Below are 15222 nucleotides of genomic sequence, written 5' to 3' on the forward strand. Positions count from 1 at the left end.
CCTTACACCTGTGATTCATCTGAAGGTAGAAGAGGCCAAGGAGTATGTAATAGTCTCCTGAGTGTATTCTCATTTACTGACGGAACTGACTCAAAGAAGAGAAGGGGAGAAAGAAACAAAGCTCTATCTACAGAGCTATATCATAAAATAATACCACAACTACCTACAGCTACTGGCAAACACTTATACCAATTATTTTCACTATAAACAAATAATTAGAAGTTTACAATTTTAACCCTCAATTTCCTTGAATGCTGCCATAACTTGCCTACAGTTACAAATTATGAATATCTTGGAAATTAGCCAAAGAAGGGAGTAGAAAAAGAGTTCATGGCCAAATTGTTCATCATCCACATTTCAATATGCTATATCTAACATCTTTCACCAAAATATATCATCTAAGTTCTTAGCAAAAGAATAATTAAAAAATGATAACAATTAGTTTACTGAATGTCTACCATGTGCCATGCAATTTCCTAAGAATTTCATATGCATATATAACTTCACTTAATCCTCACAATATATATTATTATCATTTTACAAAAGATGGAGCTGAGGCCCAAACTAGTTAAGAATCTTGCCCAAAGTGACAAATTAAGTGATAGAGTAAGAATTTAAAACTCACTCTATTTGTTCTTGTCTCTCTACCATACTACCTCCTCCTCTGGCGTCAGCCCTAATGAATCAAATATACATTTAGCTTACTAATTAGATAAACAAAAGTAAAACTTATCATTAAATTAAGTAAGGAAAGCTACACATCCAGTTAATAAAAGCTGTATACCATTCACAAGTCTTGTATCATAGCACAGGAAGGCCCGTGCCATTATAGGTATTCAGTATATTCATGCTGATCGTTCCTTTAGCCACACTCATATTGGAACTGGTACCTATTGAGAGATGACCCAAAGATATGCATGTTCTCCCTCAGGAAACCAGATATACACGATTTAAGAAAAACTTATTAAAACAAGAGTCAACATATTTGCTAAAATGGAAAGGATAGTATGTTTCTGCTAATAATGTCATTCTAGATAACAGTAACAGACTTTCCAAAACAAAAAGGAAAGGTATTTAGGTAGGGAAAGATACCTCTCCTTTAAGTTTCCTAGAAGCTTTCTACTCTATTACCCTGAGAAAATCACAGGTCATGAGTAGTCAGGGGTTAAAACATTTGGGAATGTAATTCGATTTTACACCTATAAACTAGAAAAGAGACTGGGTACACTTGATTTCAAAAAAGAAAAATACTAAAAAGGGAAAAGAAAAAGATGTTGTCATATACTTTGTGAAAAACTATGGCCATGGAAGAGGACACAAGGCTACTTACTTCTCCAATCCTTTAGAAGGTACTACCCATCAATGAGATAAAGGCCCAAGAAAGAGGACAAATTATACTTAAGAACTGTGTCTATTCACCATTACTAGCTACTATAAATTTCAAAACAAAAGCACTAAAAACTGGCTGAAGTACTAAAAATATGCTTAAACTATAACATAAATTTTAAATTTCAGCCACATCTTTGCAAAGATTCTCCTCTTTGCAGTATTCCATCAATTGTACTATGTAAAGTCAAATGACCAAAATATGCTGCCTACTCTAAGATGCCCTACAGCTAATTAGGGGCAGATCTTCCTATCCTTGCCACACTGACGGTAGTCAGTATCTTGATTGCTGTAGTAATCAGCATTTCATAATATAACCACCCTCATATACCAAGGAAAGAAATTTTACCTATATAAGCAACTCTTATTTTTAAACTTTATGGTCTGATTTACATGTATATGTGCACATTAAACATTACATACATATATGTATCTTAAATAATTCTCATTTCACAAAAAGTTTCTAAAGCCCAAGAATAAGATGAAGGATTAAAAAAGGGTTTAGCATATGAAAAAAGATAAATTAAATCCATTCCTCACAGCACAGACACACAGGCAAAAAAACCTTCAAATGGACTAAAGATCTAAAAGGAAAAAAATTAAAACTACAAAAGTACTAAAAGAAGACATCTGAATCCTTCTAAAACTTGTATATTGGTAAAATTTTTGCATGGTAAAAGACAAACTGCATGCAATTTGAAAGATAAATGGCATACTGGGAGAAAATGTTACACACACATACACACACACACACACACACTTTTTTTTTTAAATGGGAAAGGAGGGGGTGCTAATGTCCCTAACAAAGTATTTTAAAAATAAAATGGGGACCAAAAACTCTATAGAAAAAACAGGCAAAAGACATGAAAAATAATTTTTAAAAAGTTATAAAAATGATTCTTAAAATACAGTAAGTTATTAAATTTCACTCACAATAAGAGAAATACAAATTAACACTACATTGAGATAATATTTTCACACAGTGGGTTGGGAAAATTCCAAAAATTTTACAATATACTCTGCTGGTGAGGCTGTGGGGACTCTCATAAATTACTGGCAAGAATGCAAAACGGTATAATGGAGAGGAATCTGTCAACACTTAACAAAACTTCATATGCATACACTCTTCAACCCAGCAATCAACCCTACTTATAGGAATTTACCTTAGAGCTAAATATCATGAAAGTATATGTGCAAAAGACTATTCACTACAAACATCATTCGTAACTGCAAAATACTGGAAAGTCCAAGTACAGGAAACTGTTTGAATAAACTACAGTACATACACCCATGGAGTACAACTATAAAAAAAAATGGAGGCCGGTGAGGCCAAGATTGCAGTGTGAGTAGGGCAGCGGAAATTTCCTCCCAAAACCATATATATTTTTGAAAATACAACAAATACAACTATACCTAAAAGAGAGACCTAAAAGATACAGTACAACAGCCAGGCTACATCTACATCTGCGAGAACTCAGCACCTCACAAACTGGTTAAGACACAAGTCACGACCCGGCAAGACCTGAGAGCCCCACCCCCACCCCAGCTCCTCGGTGGGAGGAAAGGAGTCAGAGCGGGGAGGGAGAGGGAGCCCAGGACTGCTAAATATGCAGCCCTAGTCATCCACACCGGGAGCGCAGATACACAGCGTGTGGTGTGCAGGATATTAGGGAAACAGAACAGTAAAATCTGCAAGCGGGTCCCGAGAGCCGGTGCCCCTGGGACAAAAGAAAAGTGAGTGCTTTTTGAAAGTCTTAAAGTGACAGGGGCCTCAACGCTGGACGGAAGCATCCCGGCACATTCAGCTCAGCTTCTGGGAAACCCAGGGAACTCCAGGCGCCCTAACCCTCTGGGAGGCAGCACAACTCTGAGGCCCCTCACAGCAATAAACAGCCTCCCGTCCATTCCCCCTCTGGTGTGGCGCCGCCATACAAGGGGCACAGCCTGAGAGCGGCCGCGCCCACAGTAGCCACCCAGAGCCTCCTCCGCAGCTGCCCAGGCCAGACTCAGAGGCCCCATCAGCATGCACCTGCCCAGCACAAGCCGCTAGGGGTCGCCATTCTCACAGGAGAGGAAGGCAACCAGCAAGCAACAAGAGACTTTGTTCTCCCAGCTGACACACGTGCCAACTGCCCATGACTACTTCTATCACCAGGAAAAGGCAGAAAAATTTGATTTGGACCAGAATAACCCACATAACTTCTGAGAAAGAGCCTGGGGAGATAGATTTAACAAATCTTACTGAAAAAGAATTCAAAATAAAGGTCATAACCATGCTGATGCAGCTGCAGAGAAATATGCAAGAGCTAACAGATAAAGTTGGAAGGGAGAATACAGAAATAAAACAATCTCTGAAAGGACTTAAGAGGAGACTGGATGAGGTGCAAGAGGCCATTGATGGAATAGAAATCAGAGAACAGGAGCACAGAGAAGCTGAGGCAGAGAGAGATAAAAGGATCTCAAGGAATGAAAGAACATTAAGAGAACTGTGTGACCAATCCAAATGGAACAATATCCTCATTGTAGGGGTACTAGAAGAAGAAGAAGAGAGTAAAAGGGATAGAAAGTGTATTTGAAGAAATAATTGCTGAAAACTTCCCCAAACTGGGGGAGGAAATAGTCTCTCAGACCACAGAAGCATACAGACTCCCAACAGAAAGGACCCAAGGAGGACAACACCAAGATATATAATAATTAAAATGGCAAAGATCAAGAACAAGAATAGAGTATTAAAAGCATCCAGAGAGAGAAAAAGGTCACCTACAAAGGAAAACCCATCAGGCTATCAACAGACTTCTCAACAGAAACCTTACAGGCCAGAAGAGACTGGCATAATATATTTAATGCAATGAAACAGAAAGACCTTGAACCAAGGATACTGTATCCAGCATGATTATCATTTAAATATGAAGGAGGGATTAAACAATTCCCAGACAAGCAAAAGTTAAGGGAATTTGCCTCCCACAAACCATCTCTACAGAGTATATTAGAGGGACTGCTCTAGATGGAAGCACTCCTAAGGCTAAATACATGTCACCAGAGAAAATTAAATCACATCAAAGAAAGCAGACCAACCAAATACTAACTAAAGGCAAAAAATAAAATCAACTACTCACAAAAGCAGTCAAAGGAAACACAAAAGAGCTCAGAAGAAAACACCTTACACATGAAGAATAGAGGAGGAGGAATAAGAAGAGAGAGAAATAAAGAAACATCAGACTGTGTTTATAATAGCTTAATAAGCAAGTTAAGTTAGACAGTTACATAGTAAAGAAGCTAACCTTGAAACTTTGGTAACCACGAATCTATAGCCTGCAATGGCAATAAGTACATATCTTTCAATAATCACCCTAAATGTAAATGGACTGAATGCACCAATCAAAAGACGCAGAGTAACAGAATGGATAGAAAAGCAAGATCCATCTATAAGCTGCTTACAAGAGACGCACCTCAAACCCAAAGACATGCACATATTAAAAGTCAAGGGATGGAAAAAGATATTTCATGCAAACAACAGCGAGAAAAAAGCAGGTGATGCGATACTAGTATCAGACAAAACAGACTTCAAAACAAAGAAAGTAACAAGAGATAAAGAAGGACATTACATAATGATAAAGGGCTCAGTCCAACCAGAGGATATAATCATTATAAATATATATGCACCCAATACATGAGCACCAACTGTGAAACAAATACTAACAGAATTAAAGGAGGAAACAGAATGCAATGCATTCGTTCTTGGAGACTTCAACACACCACTCACTCCAAAGGACAGATCCAGCAGACAGAAAATAAGTAAAGACACAGAGGCACTGAACAACACACTAGAACAGATGGACCTAATAGACATCTACAGAACTCTACACCCAAAAGCAGCAGGATACACATTCTTCTCAAGTTCACATGGAACATTTTCCAGAATAGACCACATACTAGGACACAAAGAGAGCCTCAGTAAATTAAAAAAGATTGAAATTCTAACAACCAACTTCTCAGACCACAAAGGGATAAAACTAGAAATAAATGGTATAAAGAAAGCAAAAAGGCTCACAAACACATGCAGGCTTAACAACATGTTCCTAAATCATCAATGGATCAATGACCAAATTAAAATAGAGATCAAACAATATATGGAGACAAATGACAACAACACAAAGCCCCAACTTCTGCTGGACGCAGCAAAGGCAGTTCTAAGAGGAAAGTATATAGCAATCCAGGCATATTTAAAGAAGTAAGAACAATCCCAAATGAATAGTCTTAAGTCACAATTATTGAAATTGGAAAAAGAAGAACAAATGAGGCCTAAAGGCAGCACAAAGAGGGACATAATAAAGATCAGAGAAGACATAAGTAAAATTGAGAATAATAAAACAATCAATGAAAAAATCAATAAGAAATCAATAAGAAAAAAAAATCAATGAAACCAAGAGCTGGTTCTTTGAGAAAATTAACGAAACAGATAAGCCTATAGCCAGACTTAATAAGAGAAAAAGAGAATCAACACACATCAGAAAAATCAGAAACGAGAAAGGAAAAATCACAACAGACTCCAGAGAAATACAAAGAATTATTAGAGAATACTATGAAAACCTATATGCTAACAAGCTGGAAAACCCAGGAGAAATGGACAACTTCCTAGAAAAATACAACCTTCCAAGACTGACCCAGAAAGAAACAGAAAATCTAAACAGACCAATTACCAGCAAAGAACTGAAGCGGTAATCAAAAAACTACCCAAGAACAAAATTCCCGGGCCAGACGGATTAACCTCGGAATTTTATCAGACATACAGAGAACACATAATACCCATTCTCCTTAAAGTTTTCCAAAAAATAGAAGAGGAGGGAATACTCCCAAACTCATTCTATGAAGCCAACATCACCCTAATACCAAAACCAGGCAAAGACACCACCAAAAAAGAAAATTACAGACCAATATCCCTGATGAACACAGATGCAAAAATATTCAACAAAATATTAGCAAACCGAATTCAAAAATATATCAAGAGGATCATACACCATGACCAAGTGGTATTCATCCCAGGGATGCAAGGATTGTGCAACATTTGAAAATCCATTAACATCATACACCACATAAACAAAAAGAAGGACAAAAACCACATGATCATCTCCATAGACACTGAAAAAGCATTCAACAAAATTCAACATGCATTCATGATAAAAACTCTCAACAAAATGGGTATAGAGAGCAAGTACCTCAACATAATAAAGGCCAAATATGATAAACCCACAGCCAACATTATACTGAACAGCGAAAAGCTGAAAGCTTTTCCTCTAAGATTGGGAACAAGACAGGGATGCCCACTCTCCCCACTGTTATTCAACATAGTACTGGAGGTCCTAGCCACAGCAATCAGACAAAACAAAGAAATACAAGGAATCCAGACTGGTAACAAAGTCAAACTGTCACTACTTGCATATGACATGATATTGTACATAAAAAACCCTAAAGACTCCACTCCAAAACTAATATAGAATTAGAACTAATATCAGAATTCAGCAAAGTGCAGGATACAAAATTAATACACAGAAATCTGGGGCTTTCCTATACACTAACAATGAACTAACAGAAAGAGAAATCAGGAAAAGAATTCCATTCACAATAGTATCAAAAAGAATAAAACACCTAGGAATAAACCTAACCAAGGAAGTGAAACCCCTATACCCTGAAAACTACAAGACACTCTTAAGAGAAATTAAAGAGGACACTAAGAAATGGAAACTCATCCCATGCTCTTGACTAGGAAGAATTAATATAGTCAAAATGGCCATCCTGCCTAAAGCAATCTACAGACTCAATGCAATCCCTATCAAATTACCAACAGCATTCTTCAATGAACTGGAACAAATAGTTCAAAAATTCATATGGAACCACCAAAGACCCGAATAGCCAAAGCAATCCTGAGAAGGAAGAATAAAGTGGGGGGGATCTCGCTCCCCAACTTCAAGCTCTACTACAAAGCCACAGTAATCAAGACAATTTGGTACTGACACAAGAATAGAGCCACAGACCAGTGGAACAGAACAGACACTCCAGACATTAACCCAAACATATATGGTCAATTAATATACAATAAAGGAGCCATGGACATACAATGGGGAAATGACAGCCTCTTTAACAGCTGGTGTTGGAAAAACTGGACAGCTACATGTAAGAGAATGAAACTGGATCATTGTCTAACCCCATACACAAAAGTAAATTCAAAATGGATCAAAGACCTGAATGTAAATCATGAAACCATAAAACTCTTAGAAAAAAACAGGCAAAAATCTCTTGGACATAAACATGAGCGACTTCTTCATGAACACATCACCCCAGACAAGGGAAACAAAAGCAAAAATGAACAAGTGGGATTATACCAAACTGAAAAGCTTCTGTACAGCAAAGGATACCACCAATAGAACAAAAAGGCATCCTATAGTTTGGGAGGATATATTCATAAATGACAGATCCAATAAAGGGTTGACATCCAAAATATATAAAGAACCTCATGCACCTCAACAAACAAAAAGCAAATAATCCAATTAAAAAATGGGCAGAGGAGCTGAACAGACACTTCTTCAAAGAAGAAATTCAGATGGCCAACAGGCACATGAAAAGATGCCCCACATCGCTAGTCATCAGAGAAATGCAAATTAAAACCACAATGAGATATCACCTCACACCAGTAAGGATTGCCACCATCTAAAAGACAAACAACAACAAATGTTGGCGAGGTTGTGGAGAAAGGGAAACCCTCCTACACTGCTGGTGGGAATGTAAATTAGTTCAACCATTGTGGAAAGCAGTATGGAGATTCCTCAAAAAGCTCAAAATAGACAAACCATTTGACCAGGAATTCCACTTCTAGGAATTTGCCCTAAGAATGCAGGAGCCCAGTTTGAAAAAGACAGATGCACCCCTATGTTTATTGCAGCACTGTTTACAATAGCCAAGAAATGGAAGCAACATAAGTGCCCATCAGTAGATGAATGGATAAAGAAGATGTGGTACATATACACAATGAAATATTATTCAGCCCTAAAAAGAAAACAAATCCTACCATTTGCAACAACATGGATGGAGCTAGAGGGTATTATACTCAGTGAAATAAGCCAGGTGGAGAAAGACAAGTACCAAATGATTTCACTCATATGTGGAGTATAAGAACAAAGAAAAAACTGAAGGAACAAAACAGCAGCAGAATCACAGAACCCAAGAATGGACCAACAGTTACCAAAGGGAAAGGGACTGGGGAGTATGGGTGGGAAGGGAGGGATGAGGAGGGAGGGGAAAGAAAGGAGGCAATAGGATTAGCATGTATAATGTGGGGGGAGGCACGGGGAGGGCTGTGCAACACAAAGACAAGTAATGATTCTACAGCATCTTACTACACTGATGGACAGTGACTGTAATGGGGTTTGTGCAGGGGACTTGGTGGAGGGGGGAGTCTAGTAAACATAATGTTCCTCATGTAATTGTAGATTAATGATACCAAAATTAAAAAATTAAAAAAAAAAAAGAATGGAGACAATCTCTATGAACAGAAAGTGATTTCCAGGAAATCCCATTAAGTGAAAAAAGCAAAGTTAAAAGCAACATATATTCTACCTTTTGTAAAAGAAAGTAGAAAAGAGAAAACATACATATATCTGCTTTTCGTCATTTAAAAAACCAGGATAAATCAATTAGAAAACAAATAAGTTCATTACCTACAAGGAATGGGGAGCAGGATGGAAAGGATATGGAAGGGAGTGATACTTCTCTGAGTATATCTTCTTCTACAGTTCTGACCTTTGGAAGCAAATAATCTACATATTTAAAAATAAAGGTAACCCAACAAGAATGGGAAGGAATCGAACTTTAAAATTGAAGAAAACTGGATAAAATGAACTCAAACTGAACTTTAAATGAAGGGGAAGAAGAAAATACAATATTTGACTTTATTGCCCCTAAGACAGGGTAGAGAACTGAATGTATATCCTAAAAACACATATCCTGAAAATATCCTTTAAGTAGAATCTTTTTTTTTTCTTTTTTAGTGTATAGACAAAGCAATTTTGAAACTACTTTAGCTGTATTGTAAGAATAAACAAAAGAGTAAATGTGTTGATGTTGATAGGAATCAGCATTCTCACTGCAGAGAAGGTACATATAAATATGTAATGGGAATAGGCAAGAAAGGTATCTGTCAGGATAGACTGGAATTTACAACAGAAGTCAAAATACAAAATTTCTAAAATGACATACATGTATGTCTATATGCATACAGTATGTATGTAGGATTATGTGCATTTGCATATGCATTTATATGCATGTTATATATATTCACACATATGTTTCCTAGTTTATCTGCTGAAAGGGTCTGGAACAAAGATACCCAGCACTCAGATCTTGATCTCTAATACCATTCCCCACTAAAGGAAACAGGGTTATGAGAAATGACTGATTCCATGGTTTGGGTAAGTAGGAGATGAGCCAGAAAGTAAGGAAGCACACACAAAAAAAAGAATATAGGAACATGTATGTCCGGAAGGTCCAATGCAAAAGGGCTCTTACCAGGCAAATCTGGGACAATCTGAGTAACAAAATAATTAAGGGAAGTAACAAATTATAGACCATCAGGAGGAAAAATTGGGAAATCTACTAGTTCATATTAATAAAAGATAAATACATAGGAGAGCAGAATGGGTGTCACCTGGTAAACATGGAGGGAGTGTTGGAGTTAGAAAATCATCCATTTGTAACTATCACAGTCAAGACTGATTCAGGCAAGAAGCATCAATGGATGCTAAATTTGACAACCTGACAGGGTTAAGGGGGATTTAGATACAGAACAGAATATTTACAGGTCTTAACATGTTTCGTCACAGAATACCTGTTAACTGAAAGGGGAAAAAAATAATAATCATACCATTAAAAAAATTAAATACCATCTTAACAAGCTGATCAAAATTAACATACCAGTAGGGGCAGATAGCTATCATGTTGGATGTAATTCACTAATGTAGAAATTCAGCCAGGAATGTATAACCTAAATCTGATCATGAGGATACACAGAATGACCCAAACTGAAGAACTTTCTAGATAAAAAAAATAAAGGCAGGAGGGATAGTGTAAAAATGCAAATTTTACAAAAGAAAAAGAAAGGCTTCAAATATGTTTCATATCAAAGGTATCAAAAAAACTTTGACAACAAAATACAATATCTGATGTTAGACTGGAAAGGAAAAAAGATGGTAAAAAGGACATTAGGGGTCAATTACCAAAACTGGAATATGAACATAAAAGTACTTTATTAACAGTACATGAACTAACATTGAAAACCGTACGATGGCTATGGAAGGAATTATCCTTATTCTTAAGAAATACATACTGAAGTATTTGAGGGGTAAAGGGATGTAATGGCTACACCCTACTTCTTAAATGGTGCAGAAGAAAATACTATGTATATAAACATAAAAGAGAAAACAAATGATAAAAAGCAAATGAGGCCAAGTGTTAAGAGAAGAGACTCACTAGCAGATTAATTCAACAACAAATACAGAAAACCATCCCATCAGTTAGAAATCTCTTGACCTTGATACTATTTCTTCCTTATCACATGTGGTCATATTCCTCAAGTTAAGATATGGTGTAATAGCTGGCTGGCAGACCCTAATGCAGAGAGACAGCTCTATCATAGTAATTAAGAGCATGAGCTCTGGAGTTAGAGGCTTGAATTTGAATCCTATAAAATTCATACACTGTATAACCTTGGACAAGTCATTTAGCCTCTCTCTGTGCCACACTCTCCTTAGGAGAATTTTAAAACATATCCCCATGTTAGTTGTAAGAACTAAATTGGAGAATAAGATTAGCCTGCATAGCTCAGTACCTGATTTGTTTCCTATTCAACAAATGTTAGCTACTGCGTCATCACTACTTACAAAGTTTCTGATGGAAGAAGATGGCTACAGGGAGAAACTCCAAGCACAAGCATAATTTGTTCCTACACAATCTGAATCACAATGAATTTATACAGACAAATCTGAATATGAATAATCCCTAGGAATGGGCAAGATCAAGCAAAACTGGATTAAAGCAGGAAAATGTCTTTAGAGTGAGATGAAGTAATTTTAGGCATTTTAGGACTTCCACACAAAGTTAATTATGAGGACATCCAATCAAGTTGTACACAGAACCCACGTAGTAGTCTCAGCGACCAGACTCCAGCCAACTGATAGCAATCATTTTTCTTATTTTTAGACTTACTAAACTTCCACAAACCAAATCAAAGACAAGCACATTAACCATTTTTCTCTACGTTAAGTATATGGTTTTCAATTTTAACAGATGAACATGTATTTTTTTATCTGGTCACAAGTCTTTTTTCTCCCAAGTTTTACTACTTAAATAAACTATATAGCTTTACATTATTTCCACAATGCATGGTATCACAATGTATTGTATGCTCCCCCTAGTGCTTTACTCAAGAGAAAAAAACCCCACAAAACTCTATCAGCGTTCACCTCTGAAGTAGCAAAAGTGTTATACACTGGTTATTACACAAATGTGTTATTGTCTTTCAGCCACTACCTAATGAAAATTAGAAGATTATTCTGTCCATTCTTTTAGCAAAAATATTATTATGACCATGAATAATATAAACAAGTAACAGCTCTACTTAACAGTAAAATAAAAATACCTGTTCCAACAAATGGATCAAAGACAATATCATTTTCCTTCACTTTTCCATGGTTAGTCATAATAAATGATAAACCAGCATCCATGCTTGTATTTCCAATAAAGTGTCTCTTTTTGACACTGTATGACTCAATAAGCTCTCTCTGTCCATCTGCAATCTAGATCAGAAATATTTTCAAATTAGTGTAACTATACAGAACAGACGTAAGATAGTTACAATAAAACCACAGTATCCTGATGATGAGAACTTCTTTCCACTTACCTCTGCTATAAACTTGTTCCTTAAAAAAAACATGTGATAGGTAAGTTATTTCTTAGTGGGTTGCCATTTACTTTGACTTTTCAAACTGAATCAATGAATTGAATTTGAATGCAATTAGCCTAGGAGTTGGTGTTAAGCTTTACCCACGTCTCCTTTCTCCTGTATAACAATATTCTGTAGCATAAGCCACAGCTTCCACTCACCCATTCACAGTCTCAGGTAAGGGGGCAGAACTGCTCTGCAGTAATTTGACCTCCTTTCAGAATGAAAACCTAGACTGGAGAGCTCCACAAGTGAGCACAGCACTCTGCCTTTTTTCTGCTTTACTAGAAAAGCAGTTCAGACTTTATGACAAGCCTCGTGTTAATGTTTCCAGGTATACCACCTCCTACTGAGGTCCTATCTAACAAGCCTCTTGCACTTCACAGGAATCTCTAGATAAACAACAGAACATAACCACATATTTTTCACTGATTTTAATTCACACATTAGTTCTGACTCTGTCAGCTGCCTAAGTTTTACATATAAAAAGCTAAATACAATTACCTAACATTTAGCTTTTAAAGAAACAAACTGAAATAGGTCAGTAGAACACTTGCTTACCCATCTACCAAAATAAATATTATGTGGATTCTCAGGGATGAAGTTTGGGTCCAAACCATAATCTTCCAAAATAGAGAATATATGCTGTGGCTTCTTTAAATTCACTTTTCCTTCAAATGGCAGAAACTCAAGTGCCTAAAAAAATTAAAAGTAACTCTAATGTCCTATAAATATCCAAGAAAATTTTTTCTAAAATGTAAAAGGAAAAATAGTGCTTTATAATAATACCTATCTTGAAGTTTGGTATCAGCATTCAATTAATACAAAACATGAAAAGTACTTAGTCACAGTGTGCTACAAATATGCATTAAACAGACATTCGATATTATATATCAGCAGAAGCTAGGCTGCGTTATCTCATGGGTATTTTTGCTAAATTGACTTACATCTATTCGTTTGACTTTTTCCTCTTGTGTCAATGTTTTATTAAATGTATGAATCTTTATTTTATAGGTGGAATCTGAATGTAGAAATGGAACCTAAAATAAAAGCAGATAAATTCTTTAAGCTTAGTATTTCTACAGAATCTGCAGATATGCCTACACAAATCATAGTTCACTACGCACCATCTTCTCCACAGGGTAGTTTTTAAGAGAATTATACAGCTCCTCTGGAGATTTTCCATGACCCCATAATTCAAATATGGACCTAGGAAATAAATGATTAGTACTAACCTCAGTAAATAAATTAGTTCATGCAGTAACATGTAATAATTATTTCACTTTTTCTTTATGCTTGCTCCCCTAAAACAATCATTATTTATGTTTTCTAAGCTATAAATGAGACATATGCATCTGGGAAAGAGATACACCTTAAGTCCAAATCACACATAGGAGTTGAACTCCATACAGAAGGAGGGAAACAATATAAATCAAGATTTTTCCAAGTTTTCATTATTAAATTCTATACTAGAAAACAAATGATGCAATAAAATCACTTATTTTTGTAAAATGGTTAAAAAGCTACAAGAAAGCCAATTTTTCCCAATGTCTTCTCTATAAAACAAAAAGAAAAATGACCAAATAAAAATGTTATTATTATTAATACTTAGCAATTACTTAATAGCATTTAGAACCCAATAGTTACTGTTAGAACTATTACAAAAACAACTCTAACTGTAAAAAAAATATTCTCAAGTTCCATTGACTTCAAGGAGTATTTAAACAATTACAAGGAAAATTTCATTGCAGTCAATTACTCAGTTCTTAGAATTAGCTGTAACAGGACTCTACAGATAAGTACAGTTTTGTGCATCTAAACTCAAACTATAATTGTAATTAATGCTGCCATTAGTATTGTGAATATCATCCTTTGAAAATGAATTCCTCCTTTCTTTTCTATTACATTTATAAACAGAGGGTGTCTACAGCAATTCTACTCATCACTTCAGACCTCAGCTACACAAAACAGAGAATAAAAGGCAACAATAACAAAAAAAATTAAATGAATATCCCAAAATTGTTTTTTTCTTAATGTTTAAAAATTATAATAAGCTCAGTCAAATTCATTAATTCAACAAATATTTACTATGGATTTCTATATGATGAATTGTTCTAGCACTAGGGCACAAGAGAAAAAGCTCACTTGCCCTCATGAAACTTAGAGGAGAAAAAAGACTCCTGGAAACTTTAATTGAGGGAAAGTGTAGGTAACTGAACCTCTGGCAAGGGAAAACCTTGATAAGCAAAAACAATAAACTTAATAGCTAACACTTAGTACGTGGGACTATTCTAAGGCCATTTAGCATGAACTCACTTATTCCTCATAGGAAGCCTATGAAGTAAGTAGCTGAGAAAACTGAGGCACAAAGAGATTAAATAACTATCACATCATACAGCAATTGATGAAGATGGGATTCAAATGTAATCCATCTGACTCCACACTCCATACTCTTTACCACTATGATATACTGCAGCTCAGAAATAAAAATGCAAACAGGAATTCCAAGCCATTCAGAAATGGTGACAACCGTTTCATAGATATTTATCCCTAATAAACTGCTATACAGTGTAACATAGGATCTATACTGTAAAGATAACTTAGAACAAAACATGAAATAATTGGGACATTATAGTATTACCTTTTATAACAGATTTTTAGAATAAATAGTTTTCATATATCTGACTTAACTATCATGATCCCTATTTTAGAAATTATAAAAATTATTTAGATTGCCACATTTCTCACAGGTTCTGTATAAATAAGCAAGGATATCAACTTAATATAAAATCCACAATGATCTGAAATATTTCACTGATTGCAGCAGTAGCAATGAAACCTTTCTG

The 15222-nt window shown here is 35.7% G+C and overlaps 1 protein-coding gene across 1 annotated transcript in view; it reads right to left on the bottom strand.

The window, feature by feature from the left end:
* TRMT11 (tRNA methyltransferase 11 homolog) overlaps positions 1 to 15222 on the bottom strand; it is a 64277-nt gene that overhangs the window by 31906 nt on the left and 17149 nt on the right. Inside the window, exons 4-7 of the mRNA XM_036903882.2 lie at positions 13504 to 13585; positions 13324 to 13416; positions 12938 to 13072; positions 12074 to 12230 (exon numbers count right to left, since the gene is read on the bottom strand). Coding sequence (XP_036759777.1) covers positions 12074 to 12230; positions 12938 to 13072; positions 13324 to 13416; positions 13504 to 13585 — 467 coding nt within the window. The remainder of the gene's footprint in view (positions 1 to 12073; positions 12231 to 12937; positions 13073 to 13323; positions 13417 to 13503; positions 13586 to 15222) is intronic.

This window comes from Manis pentadactyla, chromosome 12 (genome assembly GCF_030020395.1).
Source record: "Manis pentadactyla isolate mManPen7 chromosome 12, mManPen7.hap1, whole genome shotgun sequence".
Classification (NCBI taxonomy): domain Eukaryota; kingdom Metazoa; phylum Chordata; class Mammalia; order Pholidota; family Manidae; genus Manis; species Manis pentadactyla.